The sequence below is a fragment of the Temnothorax americanus genome, unplaced genomic scaffold (genome assembly GCF_048541705.1).
Source record: "Temnothorax americanus isolate GAGA-0224 unplaced genomic scaffold, ASM4854170v1 Scaffold156, whole genome shotgun sequence".
NCBI lineage: Eukaryota > Metazoa > Arthropoda > Insecta > Hymenoptera > Formicidae > Temnothorax > Temnothorax americanus.
In genome coordinates, this window is record NW_027509293.1 from 45001 (window position 1) to 66928 (window position 21928).

General features: G+C 35.9%; 2 protein-coding genes across 5 annotated transcripts in view; both read right to left on the bottom strand.

The window, feature by feature from the left end:
• Positions 1–21928, bottom strand: part of LOC143895381 (FAD synthase) — a 133013-nt gene that overhangs the window by 10792 nt on the left and 100293 nt on the right. For 2 of the 4 annotated variants that reach the window (XM_077402450.1, XM_077402449.1), the window contains exons 3-4: positions 15703–16141; positions 11453–11594 (exon numbers count right to left, since the gene is read on the bottom strand). In XM_077402450.1, coding sequence (XP_077258576.1) covers positions 11453–11594; positions 15703–16141 — 581 coding nt within the window. Of the gene's footprint in view, positions 1–11131; positions 11595–15702; positions 16142–21928 lie in introns of those variants that run through there. The other 2 variants (XM_077402451.1, XR_013256312.1) reach the window with 2 other exon arrangements.
• Positions 6147–10954, bottom strand: Cag (DNA-binding domain-containing protein cag). The gene is given in 4 exon segments (XM_077402441.1): positions 6147–7399; positions 8527–8688; positions 10548–10639; positions 10641–10954. Coding segments are annotated over 4 exon segments (729 nt in total). The 5' UTR covers positions 10823–10954; the 3' UTR covers positions 6147–7106.

Genomic DNA, 21928 nt, shown 5'->3' on the forward strand with positions numbered 1-21928 from the left:
TTTCGGGATTTCTGTCAGTGAAACGTGTATGTACATATACTTCTATTATTTAATGTATATTTCAAAGAAAATAAAGTGTTAATCATTAGAACAATAATACGTACCTATTTCTCTGCTTTGATTAAAACTCAACGAACTCAACTTTCAGAGAGAACAATTGCGACTTGCTCCTCACAACGCAACGTAGTAATCCGTAATCCGAGTGCTGAGACAGCAAAGATTAGTCTAGGGGATTTTTCGAAATGAACTGATTGAGTACCACTGCTCGAGCCGATTAGAAATCCGACTACTTGTCGGAAACACCCAAAGATTCGATGCTCGATCCTCGATCAAATCCCCATCTCTGAGCCTTCTGCAGCTTTTGCATGTGCTATTCTCATCTCGCTCACTCCAATTATTGTCTCGCTCGTTCTTATTGTCATCTCGCTCGCTCTTATACCTTCTCGCTCGCTCACATAACGAAAAATCAATAACTCTGCGGTACCGACATTAGCACGGAACGCAACCTAAGTCGTGCATGTATCTGTTACCCCGTGGTCCTAACGTGGACATTGGCTACGTAGTTCATGTGCACGTTTTCAGTCATTCCCAGAAGGCGTATCGCGTTCGCGGATCACCTAAAACCGGGCCGTGTCGTCTCTCATTCTTCTCTCTGTTTATATAGGAGAATGTCCATACCCTGGTTACTACCAAAGTAACGCTCGCGCGCGTGAACATACAGTTTGATAACTTTTACAAGACAGCATATACGTACGTGTACAATTTTGTGGATACACCTTCCTTTCTTAAAGACCTTTTCGGCATCAGCTCTCTACGGTCAATACTTATATATATTTCACTATCTGTCACGACGCGGCGACGGTCACGACTATCACACACTTATCCTTTTCTAGGTTGTAGTTGTAACTGACTTACGTTTACGCAAGCGTTACTTCTGTAGTAAATTACAATAATTCATTTTGTAAAAACCTTATTTACCAACCAGCTGAATGAACGCACTATCTGCACTGCACTGAGCGCAGAACGTACACGTATGTACGTACAAACCGTACAAACTGTCACGCACTGCGACAGTGCACGAGTGCACTCTCGTGTCAAAAATGGGAAAGTGACACACCAGCCGCCATTTTTGTCCGACGACGTGAACGTTTCTTAAATAAAAATGTTCCACATTTGGACTTTGCATCACAATATCTTCGCTCGTAGGGCACGTAACGGAAAATAAAGACTCTTATTATATAAATCGACCTCAAGCTATCGATCAAGCCTACTTAGAACTTGATCCGTTCACTCGTTATCTCAAAATTTCAGGTACTCGCAACTCGTGCGTTCGTGTAAATGAGTCACGGTGCGTCTCGCTCCGCACGTACTTGGCGCGAGACAATACCGTGTCTCTTGATATATTTTTAAATGTTATTTTTTAAGCATGCCACTTTATTATAAAAGTGGACTTCACGATATAAATGATACAAAAATTGTGTCGCTCCGAGACAGCGTCGCGCGAGAATAGCGCGAGACAGTGTTGTGTCTTTCTGATACCGTTCTTATAACACACTGTTTGTCAAATTTTAAATACAAGAAACAGATCACATCGAATTCCATCTATCGGATACTTTGAGATGCAATATTCTGATCTGATCATATATAATCTTATATGACTATATCATATTTCATATACGATTATATTCTTTTCAGTTTAAATTATAAGGTATGTTTGCCAATAAATAATACGATTAATATATTTGTTTATAAGAACTATAATATATATTATATAACAGTTTTTTTCACAAATTATTACTGATAATTTTACACTGTTTACGAAAATATTTAATAAAAATTAATATGTCAATTAAAAAAATTAAGTATCTTATGCAAAATTAGAAAAAAAAAGAAAACTTAAAATAACATATAAGCAATGAGAAGTGCCGTTTTCGGTCGAAGCGGATCTTGATGCTTAATAATATTTCACAATATCAATTATTATTAAATACATGTTTCAGTTTTTTAAATTGGCACTACTGCATGCCAATATAGACTTTGTCGGACTTACAACGCAATTGTGTAAACTGAAACTAAAAATAATATATTTTATATTAATTTGATATTGTCAAGTCAAATAATATACTAGAAGAATATTTATAACAGTTATACATGGATAAATCCATTATAGAGTATATATTCATATATGATTATCTTTAACCTTATAAATATACTTTTACATGATTACACATGATAATATACTAGTATATAAAACCATATATGACTATATAAAGTTATACTTAAAGAGATTTAGCCATATAATATTGTTCAAGATTATATTTCCATTTCTTATATGACCATATATAATTATATATTTACTAATATGAACAAATAAGAGGTATTTTTTCCCGAGTATATATTATAATCATATATGCTTATATGTGGCCATATATAATAATATACTCTCATATATAAGGCCATATAATATTGTTTAAGATTATATTTTCCATTTCTTATATGTGATCACACATATATAATCATATTTCTACTAATATAAACTAATATGAATAAATAAGGGGTTTTTTTCCCCGGGAGATCTGAAGGATGATGGTTACCACCAGGTGGAAATTCATCCGGAAGACACAAAGTATTTTTCGTTCGCCACTTATGATGGCCAGTACAAATACGTCAATTTGCCTTTTGGATTTGGCGAATCAGAAGCCGAATTTTACAAACGATTAAAGAATCTCCCTGATTTAGCAACATTAATACGCTTACGAAAAATTATATTGTATATAGATGACATCCTTATAGCTACTAATACTGTTGAGGAAAATTTGGAGATTATTAAACGAGTGCTCCTAGAGCTTAAGCGATACCAGTTTAAGATCAATCTTGATAAGTGTCAATTTTTTAAATTAAAATTTGAGTTTTTAGGGTATATTGTGTCGGCCAACAATATAACAATTAGCGAAAGACACACAGACGTAATTCGAAAGTTTCCTGTCCCAGGAAAAGTGTTAGATGTACAGCGATTTTTGGGTTTGACTAACTATTTTAGAAGGTTCATTCAGAACTATGCGAGTAAGGCGAAGCCTTTAACTAACTTGCTACGCAAATCAAGTAAATTCATTTTCGGTGAAGATTGCAGACAAGCTTTCGAATCTCTGAAAAAAGATTTAATCTCCTACCCGGTGTTGAGACTTTACGATTCCAATGCTGAGACACAACTGTATACCGATGCAAGTCATGTGGCCATGGATGTTATTTTACTGCAAAAGCAGAATAATGGTGTTTTCGCTCCGGTGGCTTACTTTAGCCAAGCGACAAACAAGGCTGAAGCCAATTATCATAGTTTTGAACTTGAGATGTTAGCTATAATAAAAAGTCAGTCGAAAGATTTTATATTTATCTTTACAAGTTAAAGTTCACGATCGTAATGGATTGTCAAGCGTTAGTTTATGTTGTAAATAAAGCTCATTTAAACCCAAGGATTGCCCGGTGGACTCTACGCATTCAAGATTATGATTTCAAAATCGTCCATCGCGCGGGCGGAAAAATGGCGCATGTAGATGCTCTTAGCCGTATCGTGGCATACATCGATTCAATACCTGTAGAGAGAGAGAGAGCTTGAGTACAAGCAGTTAACGGACGCTAAGCTGAAGAGTATTGCCGAAGAGTTAGAGTTTAAGAAGAACGATAAGTTCGAGCTTATCGAAGGACTAGTTTATAGAAAAGGTTCGGACAAACCACGGTTTGTAGTTCCGGATTCTATGGTCAGTAATGTGATACCACGATAACATGGCGCACTGCGGAGCGGAAAAAACCGTCCAAGGCATTATGGCAAATTATTGGTTTCCGTCCATGCATAAAAAGGTTCGAGATTATATAGAAGACTGCCTAATATGTCTGATGTCAAACATGTCGGTAAATTCTCGCGAAGGTGAATTGCAGACAACGAATGCTTCTTCGGCTCCTTTCCAAATATTGTATACCGATCATTACGGTCCCTTAATAGAATCAACTGATGGTTATAAGCATGTCCTCCTAGTCGTTGACGCATATACGCGGTTTACTTGGTTGTTCCCAGTGAAAACCACCAATTCAAAAGAGGCGATTAAACAATTTGATAGTCTATTTCATATATTCGGTAATCCAAATGAAATAGTGTCTGATAGAGGAACTGCTTTTACCTCGCACGAATTTTCCGAGTTCTTAAATTCCAATAACATCAAACATCGTAAGGTAGCGGTGGCAGCCCCTTGGGCAAATGGTTTAGTTGAGAGGGTAAACAAGTTTTTGAAATCTTCCTTAAGAAAACTGATCGAAGAACCTCGTAAATGAAAGGAATGTCTTAGTACAATTCACATTCAGTACGTAATAAATAACACGTATCATTCTTCTCTTAAAAGTTCTCCCTCAAAACTACTCCTAGGTTATGACCAGCGCAGTCACGTGGATGCTAAACTGGTAGAGTATCTCAACCAATTGGCGAAAATTGAATTCAATTTTGAAGCTTATCGTGATTCAGTTCGCGAGGCACCAGCAGACTCTGCCAAGTGTATAGAAAATTATAATAAGATATATTACGATAAACTGCACAAAAAGCCCACTGAATATAACACAGATGACCTGATGATGATTCGTGATACGGTCGTCAGACCCGGAGAAGATAAAAAGTTGAAACCTTTTTATAAAGGTCCTTATCGGATTGCAAAAGCTTTGAATAAAAATCGTTATGTAGTGGAGAGTGTTCCAGGTTTCAATATTACTTCTCGCCCTTACAATTCGATATTATCGCCAGATCGCCTGAAACCATGGATCAAGGCGATTAATCCCAACGATCCGACAAAAGTTGAAAATATTCTGTCTAGCGTATAAGTTTATTCGTATCAAGTTAGTATAAGTTATATATGCTGTGAAGTTTGCTAAACGTGGGTTCAATGTTTTGTGTTCTCATTACCAAAGATGGTTAAGTGAAATCATTTATTCTTTTAAATTCGAGTTATGTGATAAATGCGACACAGTGTTAGTCAAAATATAGCGATATTCAATAAGTAAGTTGTGTTGTAAAAGCCGGATTACATTCGGGTCGAATGTCATTTCAGGCTGGCCGATCTGTAAAAAATCAAAGGCGCGACTATCTCGATAGGTGGCTCCACATGCTGCGTGCGAGCGTCGCGGTAACTACGCCGGCGAGAAGCGCTGCGCTAACGTCAGCGCTGCCAATGCGCGATCGCGAATAGTGTGATTGGTTGGTGATGTCACGAGATGTTCACGTGAAGTATGTAACGGTCGTCGTGCAAGGCCGCAGGGGGAAGTGATCCGCGCAGTTTTTTGGGCCCAACGAATATACGGCATTAACCCGAGTTCAAGACACCGCGGACATACATACACAACCACACTTACGCGCATACATATATACATTTCCGAGTGTACAAAATTCCGCTCCTTAAGCTGTCCTACCATAAGATATTGGCCGTATCGCCACAGACAAAAGTCATAAGAGGCGAGTGCCATTAAACAGAAGAAGAAGAAGAAGGTTGTCGTGCAAGTCTGAACGTGTTACGGCGCGGTCGAAATGAGTAGAGAGTTCGATTTGAGTATCCGAAGGGATCGGTCGTGCGTCGGAGAGCTCATGCCTCTGTATGCCTCTGTGATGGACTTCGCGGTAATGTATCGGAAGAAATATAGATCGAAGTGAACGGCGTAAACCTTGTCTTCTTTTCCCACATCACTATCCTCGCCGTCCTTACGTATCAAACGCGGGGTCTGATATTAATTACTACCCGTGTTACGTTGATGAGTTTGTCGCGCACATTCCACCGGGAATATTAACAACAGTGAGACATTTACAGTAGTAATAAGTTTTGAAATAGGTCAAAGAGTTGCGTGCATGAATTACGTAAATAAACCAAAATGGCGTTTCGGTAGAATTAAAGAAAAGCTAGGGAAGTTACATTATTTGATTCGTTTGGATGAAATTGGAAACGTCATGTTAATCAAATCCGTAAAATTGGAGAAGCTACGCCAAGCGATGAACAGGATGATTTAGATTTTGGTCCTTCATCTCAAATAGAGGAGAGAGAAAATGATGAGACTCCTATGCAGGGCCAAGAAGTTGAAGGTTCTTCACAAGAGCAACCTTTTTATGAGGATGCCTGTGAACAGCCGTAAGAGTAGATTATACGTAGATCCGAGCGTGCGCGTAAAAAGCCAAATTATTTGGATGATTATTATTTGCCTTAAAATGTTCATTTGATTTGTTGAGATTTTGTAATATGACTCACCCTACAATTGTTTAATTCATTTCTTTTCATTCCATTATTAGCCATGTATTGGTATTTATTTCCTTGAGAAGGGGAAGTGTGATGTAAGTGTGAGTTTCCCGCGCTAATCGTTTGCGTTACGCGATAGTTATTGTCGTACGCCGGCCCACTTTGGGTCAAAACTTAAAAATTTTGATATTTGACACAAAATTTTTGAGAATTTTTTCAGATTTTTAAATTGTGGTATCAATATGTCAATTTAAAAAATTATAACTAAGTTAATTTTATAAAAATATTTTTTTAAATCTGAGTGCTTGTTAAAGTTGGAATAATAACATAAAAAATCGTCGACCAAATCCGAGAGGTCCAGGGTCAAACCCAGGTCGATTTGGCATGGAATGCCCTATATATATATCATTTATAATCGACTACATAATCATATTAACTCTATCAACACTTTAAGAGCAGTAGGTATTTGATAGAACTTTTATATATTGTAAATGTCTCGATAAGTTTTAACTTTAGACCCATCATGATTTAATACTTTTTTATTCAGCATTTTGAGCTCTCTCGACTTCCACAAAAAAATATAGAATGTTCTATTTAAAAAAATACAAAATAATTTTCAATACTTAATATGCAAACAGTACAGAAAAAAAATTATAATACAGTAGAACCTCGATTATCCGAGGTAGTGCGGACCGAGCATACATCGGATAATCGAAAACTCGGATAATCCGGAAGAATATAATAAACTGTTAACATTAAAAATATATAGATATTTATTCAAAACATACCTAATTTTACATAGCAGAACATATCGTTCATTTATATCGCTCATAAATAATACTATAATCCTTAATTTTTTGATAACATAAAGTCATTAATACGGGATCGCTTCAATTTATTCATCTTTTCTTTAGCTGCGGTATCTCTCAGTCGTTTCATCAATAATAAGTCACTTGAATGAGTAGCTTCGGATTGTTCTTCGACGTACTTAAAAGCAAGTTCTAGAGCGTTTAGTCCTTCTTTGTGGCTGATGCATTCTTTGGCCGATGTATCCTCATTGTCAAATTCAGTTTTGTCTCTTGAATTGATGAGTTCAACAATTTCATCGTCATTTAGCTCATGTTCACGGTCATCAGCATTAGCTCATTTATCGTTCTTTTCAACATTAGCACAATCAGGGATCATCAAAATCATACTATGTAAATCTACATCGTCTTAAAATTCATCGCTTTGTATATCGGGAACCAAACTTTTGGACCATGATTTCTGTAGTGTGGGTGTCGCAATAGCATTCCAAGCTTGAGCTGACCAATAAATAACGTATTTAACCCTTAAAGCGCACATGGGGTGTAGGATACCCCACTCCGAACTTTGTGCTCTGATAAGTCCCATTAAAATGTCTTTTTCAATAATTTTTTAAACAATGTTAATTTTAAGAAATCGCTATAACTTTTGTTTATCCTTAAAATACATGACTTTAACTTCATTCAGAAATTTTTATGCAATAAAATAGTCAATAGCGTCGTTACAGTACATACTTAAAGACACTGGAGTATCTCATACCCCCAGTGCGCTTTACGTAATTTTTCGGAGGTGTGCGCTTTAAGGGTTAATATTAATCTCAATCAAGGCTTCCTAAGTGTCTCATTAAGATTATTTTTTTCTAGAATTGACTGAAAAAGAAAACGTCGGTAATGACGTTTCAGTGTTTCCAGTACTCCTTGATCTATTGGTTGTCTAATAGAGGTCACGTTTGGTGGAAAAAATTTTACAATAATGTTTCCACTTCTAAAATTTGAGTCATTTGGAGATGGTACATTGTCAAGTAATAAGATCGCTTTTCTGGGGAGTCCATTCTTTTTCAAAAATGTTTCAGCTGAAGGAACAAATTGGTCAAGAAACCATTTTTTAAAAAGATCGCTACTCACCCAAACATTTTTCTGCACATAATACGCAGGCAAAGCTTCATGGTTAATGTTTTTAAGTGCTCTCAGTTTAGCCGACTTCCCAATTAACATCAGTGGAAGTTTATGTTTTCCTGATGCATTGCTACATGCTAAAATAGTACATCTGTCTTTATTCTTCTTATATCCCGTAGCAGCTGCTTCATCTCTCGAAATTAATGTTTTGGAAGGCATCATTTTATAATTTAGGTCAGTTTCATCATAGTTGTAAATTTGATCTTTTGTATATCCTTCTTCTGCTACGAGCTTTTAAAATTCTTTTTTAAACTTATTCATTTCATCTTTATTAGCTGATAATTTCTCGCCGCAGATATTCATCTGATGAACACCGTGTCTTTTCTTTCACCTCTCTAGCCAACCACTGCTTGCCGTAAAAGTCTCGCTTTCGTTAAAAAAATGTTTTGCTGGCATCATAGCTTTTTCTTGTAAAATTGGACCTGATGTCGAGCAATAAAGATACGTATATAAGATCAATCATAGATTGTTGATATAACGATTGTTATTCTCCCGACTGCTGCCAACCTTCGGTTGGCGAAGACAAGGGAGTATGCGTTTCACGGAGGCCGAATCTTTGTTACCTTAGTCCTCGATAACTACAACATACTTTGATATGTGCTTCCGTATATAAGTTTCTTATTGATCAAGCAGGGTTTATAGCGTATAATTATCATTAATCGTTGTGTTAATAAAAAAGCGAAAAAACGATATATTACATTTATATGTTCTCTTATTGGCTATCGACTGAGTTACAGAGAAAATTGATTAACCAATGACATGCATCCACATGGGGAATTTTAGTGAGATTTTAGTTGCCTCTATGGGCTTCGGCAGAACGTATAGCTTTTCTATTCATCGCTGCACGCTCATTGGATATTGCGCGGCGTGCACGATGTTATCGAGCGCGCTGGCTGCTCTATTACTCACATGTCATATTTGGCCGGTAGTTAGAGGTTAAGTTTGTTTATACAAGTTTAATCTTTACAAAATTAAATAAAAATATAATAAATAATGTGATAAACAGTAATACACTGCCTAATACAAGTTTGTTTATTGAATCATTTCCTCGGAAATACCATGTGGTATCAGGTATCTTATATGTGTGTATACATACAGGGTGTCAAGTAATAATTAAGCGGATCACTGCTCGTGATGGGCAGCTAGAGCGGGTAAAACTGAATCGAAGTCTTACTGTTTTGTAAGTATTTCAATAATTAATAATAAAATAATTATTAAAGATACGCGAATCAAGATGCGTTTGTGCGATTCGACGAGAAGGAGCAGTCAAATGTTTACGTTGCTATTAGGCCGCGACGAGACATTGGGAGGAACGCTAATGTTTATAACAAAAATTATTAACTATACACAAGTGTCATACATACACTCATTGCCATTATTGTTTATAAAGCACTCCTCTTTCATAATATTTCGCTATGCACATAGTAACGTAAACGTTGGGCTGCTCCTTCTCGGCAAATCGTGTGGATGCACACTGATTAATTCTCTTATCTTTATTAATTAATTTTTCATTAATTATTGAGAAACTTACAGTACGACAAAAGACGTTTAATTTGATTCAGTTTAAATCGCTCTTCCTGTCCACGAGAAGTGGTCCGCTTATTATTACCTAATACCCTATATATATATATGGTTATATAATTGTAAATTTATTATATATATAAATAAAAATCATTAAAAATGTTAAAAAGATAGAGAAAATTACTTAAGTCATAATTAATCTCATACTATTGTGTATAAGATTTAGATTATGCCTATAGTACCTATATTTTCAACTATTTATATGTATATTATAAAATATGTTTCTGCATAACATAGAAATATATGTATTGCTTTTAAAAGTATAAAATAAATAAATAATTAAAATCTCGCAACAACAGCAAAAAGATAAGTAAACAAAAATTATAATAATATAAAATAAATAAAAACCTAAAAATTAATTAGTAAAAAAACAGATTTAAAAAACTAAAAATTAAAAACTTAAAAAATTTAATACAAAGGCAGAAAACAAATTAACAAACAAATTGTTTAAAAAAAAAAGACTCGACTGCTGCCTAACCAGGTTAAATTAAATGCAGATAAAAAACATAATTTTAATAAAAATTAGAAACAAAAAATTAAACAATAAAAAAATTGTTTTAAAAAAAAAAAACTCCCGACTGCTGCCTAACTAGGTTAAATTAAATGCAGAAAATAAAAATTAAAAAAATTTAATAACTGCAATTTAAAAAAGGTAAAAACAAAATTTAAAATTGTTATTTTAATTATTGATATTCACCTAGGAAATAAGAGTTTTATACCTAATATGGAAGTCCCTTTTCTTTCATTTGTGTAAACCATAAGAATAACGCACTGTCGATTTTATTATACTCTGCTGATTTCATAGTTTTACGGTTTGTCTTAACGTGTGTCGCATTCAGTCGCAAATTGTTGTAATTTTTGCCGATTTCGTCGCCAATCACCGACGGTTGTCTCTCCAACTCCACATTCAGCTGCTTCAGTTCAAGTTTTTTCACTCTTATCCAACCTACTTATGGTTTCTAATTTATGTACGGTTACGACAACTCTTCTTCGTTTTTTAGACATCGTGATGTTTTAATTACCTACTTATCTCGGACGCATTCCACGAATGTGTGAGCAAACAGACAAACGTGCGATAGCGATATAAACACAGATATAAACAAAAGTTCGAAAATACCGGTTATAAGTGATGATGATACAGGCGAATTGAAACAGATTTGACATAAGAAATATACATAAACGGACGCTCACGCCTCGGATAATACGGAAACTTCCGATGGGACAAGCACCTCGGATAATGCGGAATGTCGAATAATCGGAGCTCGGACAATCAAGGGTCTACTGTAAATTTTAGGTCATCAAATTATATTAATTACTCTGTACAGAATGTTCGTCGTAATGGCTCGCACAATTTTTGAGATATTTGCGACAATTTAAAAAATGGTTTTTAAAAACATTTATATGTTTTACGTAAATTACAATTTACAGTCTAAAAAAAATAAAATTAATTTTTTCGTAACAAATTCAAGATTTAAATTCTTTTTAGATTTAAATTTCTCCTCCCCTCTTTTTTCCTTCCCTATCTTCCTCTCAATTAATTCCTCCTTCCTTTTTCTTTACTCCCTCTCTTCCTCTATGTGTATAAGAGAGAGTGTAAAATACATACATTCTATCATTATTTAACGGAGCTCTTACCTCTGGAAAAGAATCCTCAATTATATATAAGCACAATAAAGACGAAATATTACGCAATTTAGCGATGGTAGCAGCTAAATGCAAAACTACTGTGCAATCCTTACCACCATTGAAACTAATGAAAACTTCATTTGGATTATATCTATAAAAAACATATACATATATTTTTTTATAGATAATACAACTATATACTTGTATTTACAGATGTAGTCAGTGGAATAAGAGCGTGTTATTCATAATTCCGTTAATAGATGTCGCATGAGTACAACTTTGGATGTTAATGTTGACCATACAGTAGACTAAAATGCTTTGAAAGTTAGGTTCACACGCACGCACGCACGCACGCACGCACGCACGCACGCACGCACGCACGCACGCACGCACGCACGCACGCACGCACGCACGCACGCACGCACGCACGCACGCACGCACGCACGCACGCACGCACGCACGCACGCACGCACGCACGCACGCACGCACGCACGCACGCACGCACGCACGCACGCACGCACGCACGCACGCACGCACGCACGCACGCACGCACGCACGCACGCACGCACGCACGCACGCACGCACGCACGCACGCACGCACGCACGCACGCACGCACGCACGCACGCACGCACGCACGCACGCACGCACGCACGCACGCACGCACGCACGCACGCACGCACGCACGCACGCACGCACGCACGCACGCACGCACGCACGCACGCACGCACGCACGCACGCACGCACGCACGCACGCACGCACGCACGCACGCACGCACGCACGCACGCACGCACGCACGCACGCACGCACGCACGCACGCACGCACGCACGCACGCACGCACGCACGCACGCACGCACGCACGCACGCACGCACGCACGCACGCACGCACGCACGCACGCACGCACGCACGCACGCACGCACGCACGCACGCACGCACGCACGCACGCACGCACGCACGCACGCACGCACGCACGCACGCACGCACGCACGCACGCACGCACGCACGCACGCACGCACGCACGCACGCACGCACGCACGCACGCACGCACGCACGCACGCACGCACGCACGCACGCACGCACGCACGCACGCACGCACGCACGCACGCACGCACGCACGCACGCACGCACGCACGCACGCACGCACGCACGCACGCACGCACGCACGCACGCACGCACGCACGCACGCACGCACGCACGCACGCACGCACGCACGCACGCACGCACGCACGCACGCACACACGCACGCACCCACGCACGCACGCACGCACGCACGCACGCACGCACGCACGCACACACAGTTTATTGTGTTACAACTGAATGTGAACAAAATGAGTGCAGCGTACGCTAGTCGTTTTGAAGCAGTATTATTATGTAGTCATCTATAAGGACCAAAATTGTCATATGCAGCTGCTGTCCGTTACGTGAGAAAGTCTCAGCAGTTTGTCGTGAAATGGGTGAAATGTTATAAAGAGACGAAAAGTATCGACGATCTGCCTGAAAGAGGCTGCTTTTAAAGCAACAATTCGCTGCTTTAAATGACTTTTCTTTGTTCATACATGTATTATTTCCACATATTAGTCGTTTATGCCTTCTAATACTCAAAATAACTGGTATATTTTCCAAATTTTTTTTGTTAATAACTTTTTAACGAATAACGAGCGACGGCTAAAACTTTCTAAAAGTCACTTGGAGTCATGACCTTGACAACATGTGTCAAGGTCATTGAAATCGGTGAGGTCGCTCTTAATCTTAAGTTTAACCGGTATTTTTGGCGAAGAACACGACAAAAATAATAAAAAAAATTTCCGACAAAAAAAATTTTCCGAGGTTTACCCCACCCAAACCAGAGGTTTATCATTGCACGATTCGGGTTTTCAACTTTCTACGCGAACGGAGATCCATCTCTACCCAACCCTGCCTGCGAGGAAGAGGTGGTAACCCCTCCCCCGCCTATAGGTATGTGTATTGTCTATACACACAATCAAAGTATTATTTAAGAATTCATATTATTTATTTTTAACTTTAACACTGTATATCTCAAAAACTAGAGCAGTTAGCAATATGCAAGACCTAGCAGTTAGCAAGACCTATGTAATTTTTTGTTCAGCGTAAAAAATACTATCAGAAACCATCATCAAATCAAGAGACCGAAGTTATCGTAATCGTACCCAAAAAGGGTACAGATGTAAGTCTGAGAATGACTAAACGTCCTAAACGTCGATTACTTGCTTCTGGTTACGACTGGTGAAGTACAAGAATCAAACTGTTTTTAAAAGCCATTACACGTGGAAAAACGTCTAAAGCTACCCACACAGCAAAATATATCTGAGATATAGCCAGATATCTTTATGCCTACAATTTTAAATCAAATCTGAGATATCTTATTTTCAGATATTTACATAATATCTACAGGACATAATTACTCGATATCACATTATATCTTTGAAAAAGACATCTCTGCAACATTTGCATTCGAATATATGGCCGATTCATAGTTATAGCTCTTATATTTTATAAAGATCAACTCAAGTTTATTTGTAGCGAATAAAACAATTTTAGAGAACTTGGACGCCGTACTGATTCGTCCCGGCGAAAGCCACACGCCGCGAAGGAACTTAAAAAATTTTCACTCGGACGGCGCCGGAGGTAACGACCGCGGCGCGAAAGCAACTCGCCGCGAGGGGACTTTGAAAACTTTTGTTGAGACTGCGCCGGAGGTAAACAACCGCGGCGCGAAATCAACATCCCGAGGGGGACTTAAAAAATTTTTGCTCGGGCGAGCGCTAGTAACATGGGCTGCCGCAACGCGGCTACATGCGCCAGTACCTTCTCGTAAGCAGAAATCCTTACGCACTAGAGTAAAAGGCGAGCCTGTGAGATACTTGGCTCTATTATTTTTCGTGATACCTCCGAGATATCATACAGTGCAGAGATGGCAAAATGCAAAATATTGGAATAGTATTAAAGCATAATTTTGAATTTGTTGCGAATTCTTATGAAAATAACTTCTTTTATATTTGAAAAAGGACTCAGAATTGGTGACATAAAAATTAATTTCTTATGAACTTTTAAGAATCATTTTAGAAGAGAGAATAAATACGGAAAAAGAATTAATTTCATAAATCGAGAATTTAAAAAAATTCTTCTTTTCTTCTTGCTATTTGGGTCGTATGTAACATATCTGCTTTTAAATGATTAGATATCCGACATATATGCAAAATCAGATATCATATCTGAGATAAAATTATCACGGCTTAATTTTGGAGATGTCTCTGAGATATTCTCATGATATCTTGCGCAATCAGATATTCCGTCATTCAGATATCTTCTAGATATCTTGGTGATATATTTTGCTGTGTGGGTAATATCGACCGTGATTATTCAAATGTAATCTTTATTGAGGAAGCTTTGTTTTGGACGTGGGTTCCACATGTATGATCGATTCGTGCAAATCCGTTAGTTTAGCGCACTGTAAAACATACAATTAGAAAGCACGTTTGGGGATGCTTTGTAACCAAGGTTTTGGAATTTTGTGTTTACGGGTAATCTCAATACAGAAAGAATGATAAAAATTGATAAAATAATAAAAAGAGATTTATTGAAGTCTGCTAGGAGATGATTCAGCCCCGATACCAACTCATGGGTACTCCAAGAAGACAATGACTCCAAACATCGAAGCCATGAACGCACGGCGTGAAAGCATGAAAATGGTATCACTATAATGGATTGACTCTCACAGTCTTCTGATGCTAACTAATCGAAAATATATGGGCTGCTATAAAGATCAAGATGAAGAAAAAGCGTGTCTTCACTTTGAAACAGTTATCGTAACAGTTACGTTCGATCTGGAAATCAATTCCTGAGACTTTGGCAGAAAACCTCGTAGAATGTCTTGTAGAATGCCTCGTAGCATGCCTCGATGTTGCCAAGCTTTAATCGATAACGAAGAAAACTGGATGACGTATTAGGTAAACGCATTAAAGCGTATAATATAATCTACTTCAAGGTCATATATTTATTTTTTCAAAATCTTTTCTTTTCCAGGAGAAATAGCTAACATGCTCTTGTGCCACTGACTGTAATTATATCTATATTAAATACACATAGCATTATATTTACAAGAAATATATTATGTCAATTAACTGTACACAAACATGTGCACACACCTATACGCGCAAATTAATTGACATAACATGTTTGTGTGTATTCCAAATAAGATACATATACATTTATTCAAATATGTATGTTACATGCGTACCTTTCATAACATTCATTCAATATGTCTAGTGCACATTTAATATGTGCTTCGTTTTTGCTATTTTCCAGTACAATATTCCTTTGAAAACAACTAAATTTATGTTTCAAATTTATAACTTTTTGTATCGGCAGATAGTATAAAAGTTCCTCTTTTGCTTTCGCAACTGTTTCTTCGGATCCTTCTAAATTAATCCTCGTAAAAGGTATTTCTAATTCCAATTGAGGATAACTGCCAATTTTAACTTTACCATCCCATCTTTTTGCTTGTTTATCTAAAATATCTACTATTGACAGTTCATTCAATTCAATATCTATATATTCAAACTGCAGTGGCGTACATCCTTTTAAACGAGAAATTATTGTGTTTGCAGCAGGCTTGAAATACTTGGGGGAACCAGGCAGCACATAAACATTTTTTACGTTTATCACTGGGAAAGCCTCTGAAAATTAATAATACAATATCATATATTAATACCATATAATATATATATATATATATATATATATATATATATATATAATTTCCATTATTTTTTAATACCATATATTAAGGTAAAAAAAATGGATGTAAATAATTTTTTATTATGCATTATCAACTTTTTTCGTTTTTATGTACATGTATAAAGATGTAAAAATTCAAGAAAATATTTTAAATGTACAAAATATACGAAGCTTATATTCTCACATTACCTTTTTACTGGTATATTTATACCACCGATCATGAAAGAGAGGATGAATTTTATAATAATATAATACAACAAAAGTTAGTTTTATTCTCAATAAATGTTTAGGATATACTGGCAGTCAAAAGTTTAAGATTAATTGAAAATTTCTACTGTATAAAATAAAATCAAATTTATGCATTTATAATTTAATATATTTTTAGCTGCGGTCCACTTGACGCTACAAATGTTTCGAAGCATTCTTCTTCTCTTTTCTTTCAATAAAGAAAAAAGGAGAAGAAGAACGCTCCAAAGCATTTGTAGCGTCAAGTAGACCGCAGCCTTTAATATTTCATTGTTTTATAATAAAATAAAAAAGTATAAAATGTTTAAAAGTCTTACAAAATATATTTTTTAAAATAAAAAGAGTATTATAGACACTGAAGAATATTACACACTATTTTTGTCAAAAGTAACTACCCTCACATTTCTCTTTTTTACTAATCTAAACAATCTAACTACAAATTTATTTATTTTTTCTGACGTTTTCCACCTATCTTCCAAAATAATCCACAACTCAGTTTTGGAAAGAAACCTTTATGACTGTAATCCATTCTCTTGAAATTAAACAATGCTAAATCAAATTGATTCGACAAAATTTCATTCAAATTGAAGCAAATCAAATGATTTCAAATTGAATCGTTGAATAATAATTTTTAATTAACAATATAATTATTATTAGATTAAATTTTAACCCGTACATAATAACAAAATATTTTAATATGAAAAAATAATAAAAAAAAATAAAAAATAAGACGTTATATATATTGCCAGTCAGGTCGATTTAAATTACTTTAATTGTTATTCTATATACTGGCGAAAGAAATTTATTATTCTGTTTATTATACACCGTCGACCTAGTAATCGGTGCTCCATCTTACAGTTGTTATTGCGATAAATATTACCACAGCCCCAGTGGTCGAATTGGCACGACACCCGCACGGTATACGGGAGGTTCCAAATTCAAACCCTGGCTGGGGTAATATTTTTCGCAATAAAATTAAAAACTATTTAATTTAGAAATTACATCAACGGACCAAAATTATGGTCAAAATTAATAATGTCTCGATATTGATCTGAAAAAAGTGCTGTGTGAATCCGACAAACCAAGTTGGCACAGTTTTTCAATGTTCATATCGGAAAGACGTTATATATATTGCCAGTCAGGTCGATTTAAATTACTTTTAAAAAAATTGAAAAAATAATATTAATTATATAACATAAATTTTTTTTGAAGGGTCTGTGACAAAAGTAAAACTTATAGTCCGGGAGCCAGCGACCGTTTAGAGTTAGTCATTTCACAAAAGCTGAAAATTTTTCCTAAGCTCTATTTGGTATCACTAGTAAGTGAATGGACCTCCAGCTTGCGCAGTTCCGGAGGGGGGTGTAGCTGCGGCAGCTTCCCACACACGTAAAATAATAATAAAAAAAAACTAATACCGCAAAAGCTGAAACTTTGTTAACATGTTGATTATGTTATAAAGAAATGAAAAAACGTATTCAGCTGAATGTAGAGTGGGGGATTATGCCCCAGCTTTTCACGTAAATAAATGAAAAATATGCGCTGAGTAAACTGATACCGCAAAAGCTAAAATTTTGTAAACTAATAGTTAAGTTAATAACTTAAACAAAAAAACATCCAGCTTTATATTTAGTGGGGGAAAAGTGCCCAGCTGATGCAGTGAATGACGCTGTGCATCGGTATGCGCTCGGGCGCGTTGTATGTTTGACTGCATCAGCTGGACACTTTTCCCTCACTAAATATATAAAGCTAGATATTTTTTTCGTTTAACTTGTTCAGTTAACTATTGTATTACCAAATTTCAGCTCTTGCGGTATCAGATATTTATACTTTTCTCATTAAACACAGAGCGTCCATGCAGACGTTATTATACCATCTCACAAGTTCTTGAATTTAAAGAGTTTTAGTAAATATTTACATTAGCAAATTTGGCGTCTCTATGCTCCGAATTTGCCAGAGTGACGCCAAGCTATCTAGTGCGACCGTTGAACTTGTACCAATCGGAGCTGCGACAATGTCTAACGTACATCCGTTTTGCATATTTTGCTCCAAAAAAAGCGGGAAATTAAATCTTTTTGATGCGGACAAGTTAAAGAAGTGTATAGCCATATTAAAAATTCGGAAACACGCTGATTTGGCTTTCTCGAACGTTGTGTTGCCGGAAAAGCCGAACAGTTTTCAAGTTTGTCACAGTCAGTGCCGCAACCGTTTTACAGCATTACCGCCCAAACAGAGAGGATATGATCCGAAAAAGTAGGCATCCTCATCTTCAAGTACAGAGTAAGTGCTTCTATTATAAGATAAATAAGTGTAATTAAAATATTTTTCCTTAAAGATTATAAAATTAATTTTGATCTTACATTCTGTAAAAATTTTTGTTTACATTAATACATTAGTACATTATCTCTAGTACATTACTCTTTTCTATATTATGCATGCATAATTTATTATAAAATTATATTTATTCACGACAGTGCTGTGGAAAGCGAGCATGCCGCTGGAAACGAGGGTGTTATTGAAGGCGTGGATGGCGGTAGAGGTGAGGCTGCAGTTGAAGGAGAAGGCGAGGTTGATGCTGAAAACAAGAAAGCTAAATACGAAAATGTCGACGCAGGCGACGATGTCGCTGGGGGCGAGGATGCCACTGATCCAGACGATGTGGCTGTAGTTGACAATGTTGACGTATCTGGCATTGTTCAAGAGGCATCACATAATCCTATTTGTTTATTTTGTGATAAAAATAGGAAAAAACATCAAGGCCGGGAGCAACAATTACATCTATTAGAGAAGGAAAAAACATTATCAACTATACAGCAAATTGCGATGGACTTGAACGATATACAGTTTGTTCAAAAATTGCATAACTTGGCGTTAGAAGACAAATTAATATTTTATCATACGATATGCCGAAAAAAATACGAAAATACAGCGGCATCGAAGAAAAGTAAAGAGAAGCCAAGGACAGAGTGGCATACAGCTCGTGATGTTCATTCTCAAGCATATGAAGAAATATCATCTATGTCTTTTAATATATTATTATTATATATGTTTACAGATGGTGAAGATATTTCACAGATCGACATCAATTGCAGCGATAACGAAAGCGATAATGAGTTCGATGACGATGAATCCGAAGAAGGGGAAATCTAAAAAGTTTGTACATTATTATATTACTTTACGCGTATTAACACTATGTATGTTTATTTTTATTTTTAGTATATTTTTTTAAATAAATACTAAAAAAAATTTTTAATAATTAATAGTAAACATTTTTTATTATCTTCCTTTAGAGCATAAAAGTTATACGTATATATCATCCAATAACTGCATGGACGCGCTGTGTCTAATGAGAAAAGTATAGATATCTGATACCGCAAAAGCTGAAATTTGGTAATACAATAGTTAACTAAATAAGTTAAACAAAAAAATATCCAGCTTTATATTTAGTGAGGGAAAAGTGTCCAGCTGATGCAGTCAAAAATGCAACGCGCCCGCACGCATCGATGCGCAGCATCTTTCACTGCATCAGCTGGGCACTTTTCCCCTACTAAATATATAAAGCTGGATGTTTTTTTCGTTTAAGTTATTATCTTAACTATTAGTTTACCAAATTTCAGCTTTTGCGGTATCAGTTTACTCAGAGCATATTTTTCACTTCTTTACGTAAAAAGCTGGGGCATAATCCTCCACTTTAAATTCGGCTGGATACGTTTTTTCATTTAATTGTAACATAATCAACATGTTAACAAAGTTTCAGCTTTTGCGGTATTAGTTTTTTTTAATTATTATTTTACGTGTGTGGGAGGCTGCCACAGCTACACCCCCCGGAAGTGCGCCAGCTGGAGGTCCATTCACTTACTATAGTGATACCAAATAAAGTTTAGGAAAAATTTGGGGAGTTGTAAAAAATTGTAAATTAATAAGAGTATGGAATTTTTTGTTACGTATATCTATTAAGTACATTTAACAATATCTTGGTATTAAAAAATTAGATTTTACAGTGAATATTAACATCATTGTGTCCATTTTTTAGAACAGCATTTTTGAAACTGTAGCTATGATAACTTGAAAACGGTTTATTCGATTAATTTCATATTTGACACAAATGTTTATCATAATTGTCTGCATCAGTTCACTGAGGGTTTTCGCAAAATTTAACTATTATTTATTTATCTGTTTTACAAATTCTCGAATTTTTTAAAAAGATTTTTGTTATATAACTATTTTACAAAATAATTTTTTTTTTTTTTTTTTTTTTTTTTTAAATCCTCTGTGAACCAATAATGATCACTCTTATTGGGATCTGACATGAAGGCGAGGCTTAACTAAATATGATGCAGAACGGTTAACACTTTCTCATATGAAGAGTCACTTTCTTCATTTTTAATGCATTTTTCTAGGCTTTGAAACGATCAATTTTCTCTAAATTGCCAAATAAATGTTTGATATGTATAAAAGACTCATTTTGGGGTTAGAAAAGCAATAAAATCAAACATTTAAAGTTTTTGGAGCCTTATTTTCACAACCGCAAACTGAATAATTAATTTTGGTCGTAGATTTTCAACGCGAAAAATAAAATTCAACATCCATAAAAAAAATAAACGCGTGGTCGCCACGCGCGTTAGAAGTGAAACTTCTGAAGACAAGGCTTTGCCATAACTTTTCTGAAATTAATACAAAAACAATACGACGGAATTAGTCACTCCAAGTCGCCCGCAACTCGAAAATGTAGTCCCGGGAAAAAAAGATTTTATACATATAATTATATATTAATATATATGATAATATGTGATAATATGTATGGGTTCATCTTTATAAAAAAATTATATATGGGTCCATATATCATTATATATGGGCATATATAATTCCAAATATAGCTAGATATGAACAATAGATCATATATGCACTCATGTATGGATACATACAAGATTTATATGGAAGTATATATGGAAGGGTAAAAGTCATAGTAGTGTAAGTTAAATTTTTTTAAATTTTTTCTTGCGAGCAAATTGCATCTATGCACACAAAAAAATATTTTTAAAAATTTGACTTACACCACTGTGGTTTTTACCCCTCCATATAACCCTATATGATTATAAAATATAATTTCATGGAGCGTTATATATAAAAAGCAAAATTTCCGTACTTATATATGATATCATATATGATTATATAAGATTATATATGTATAATTATGCAGGCAAATTATACAATTCTTTACAGTTTTTTAATAATTAAATCGTGTCGATTTAATTGTGGGGGGATGGAAGGGTTTTTTAACGTTCCAATGATAACTGTGTATTAAGTCCGGCTGTGATCGGAGCACAGTGAATAGTTGGAATATATATTGTTGTGCGGCAAAGGTCAACGATTCCGAATTGCGACACCTAGCTGTCAGCGTTGCTTCCGGATCTTGCCAAACTCACCTGAGGTGGCATTCCGGGTTTCGCAAGTGGCATCCAGGTCACTCGCCCGGAAGCAAA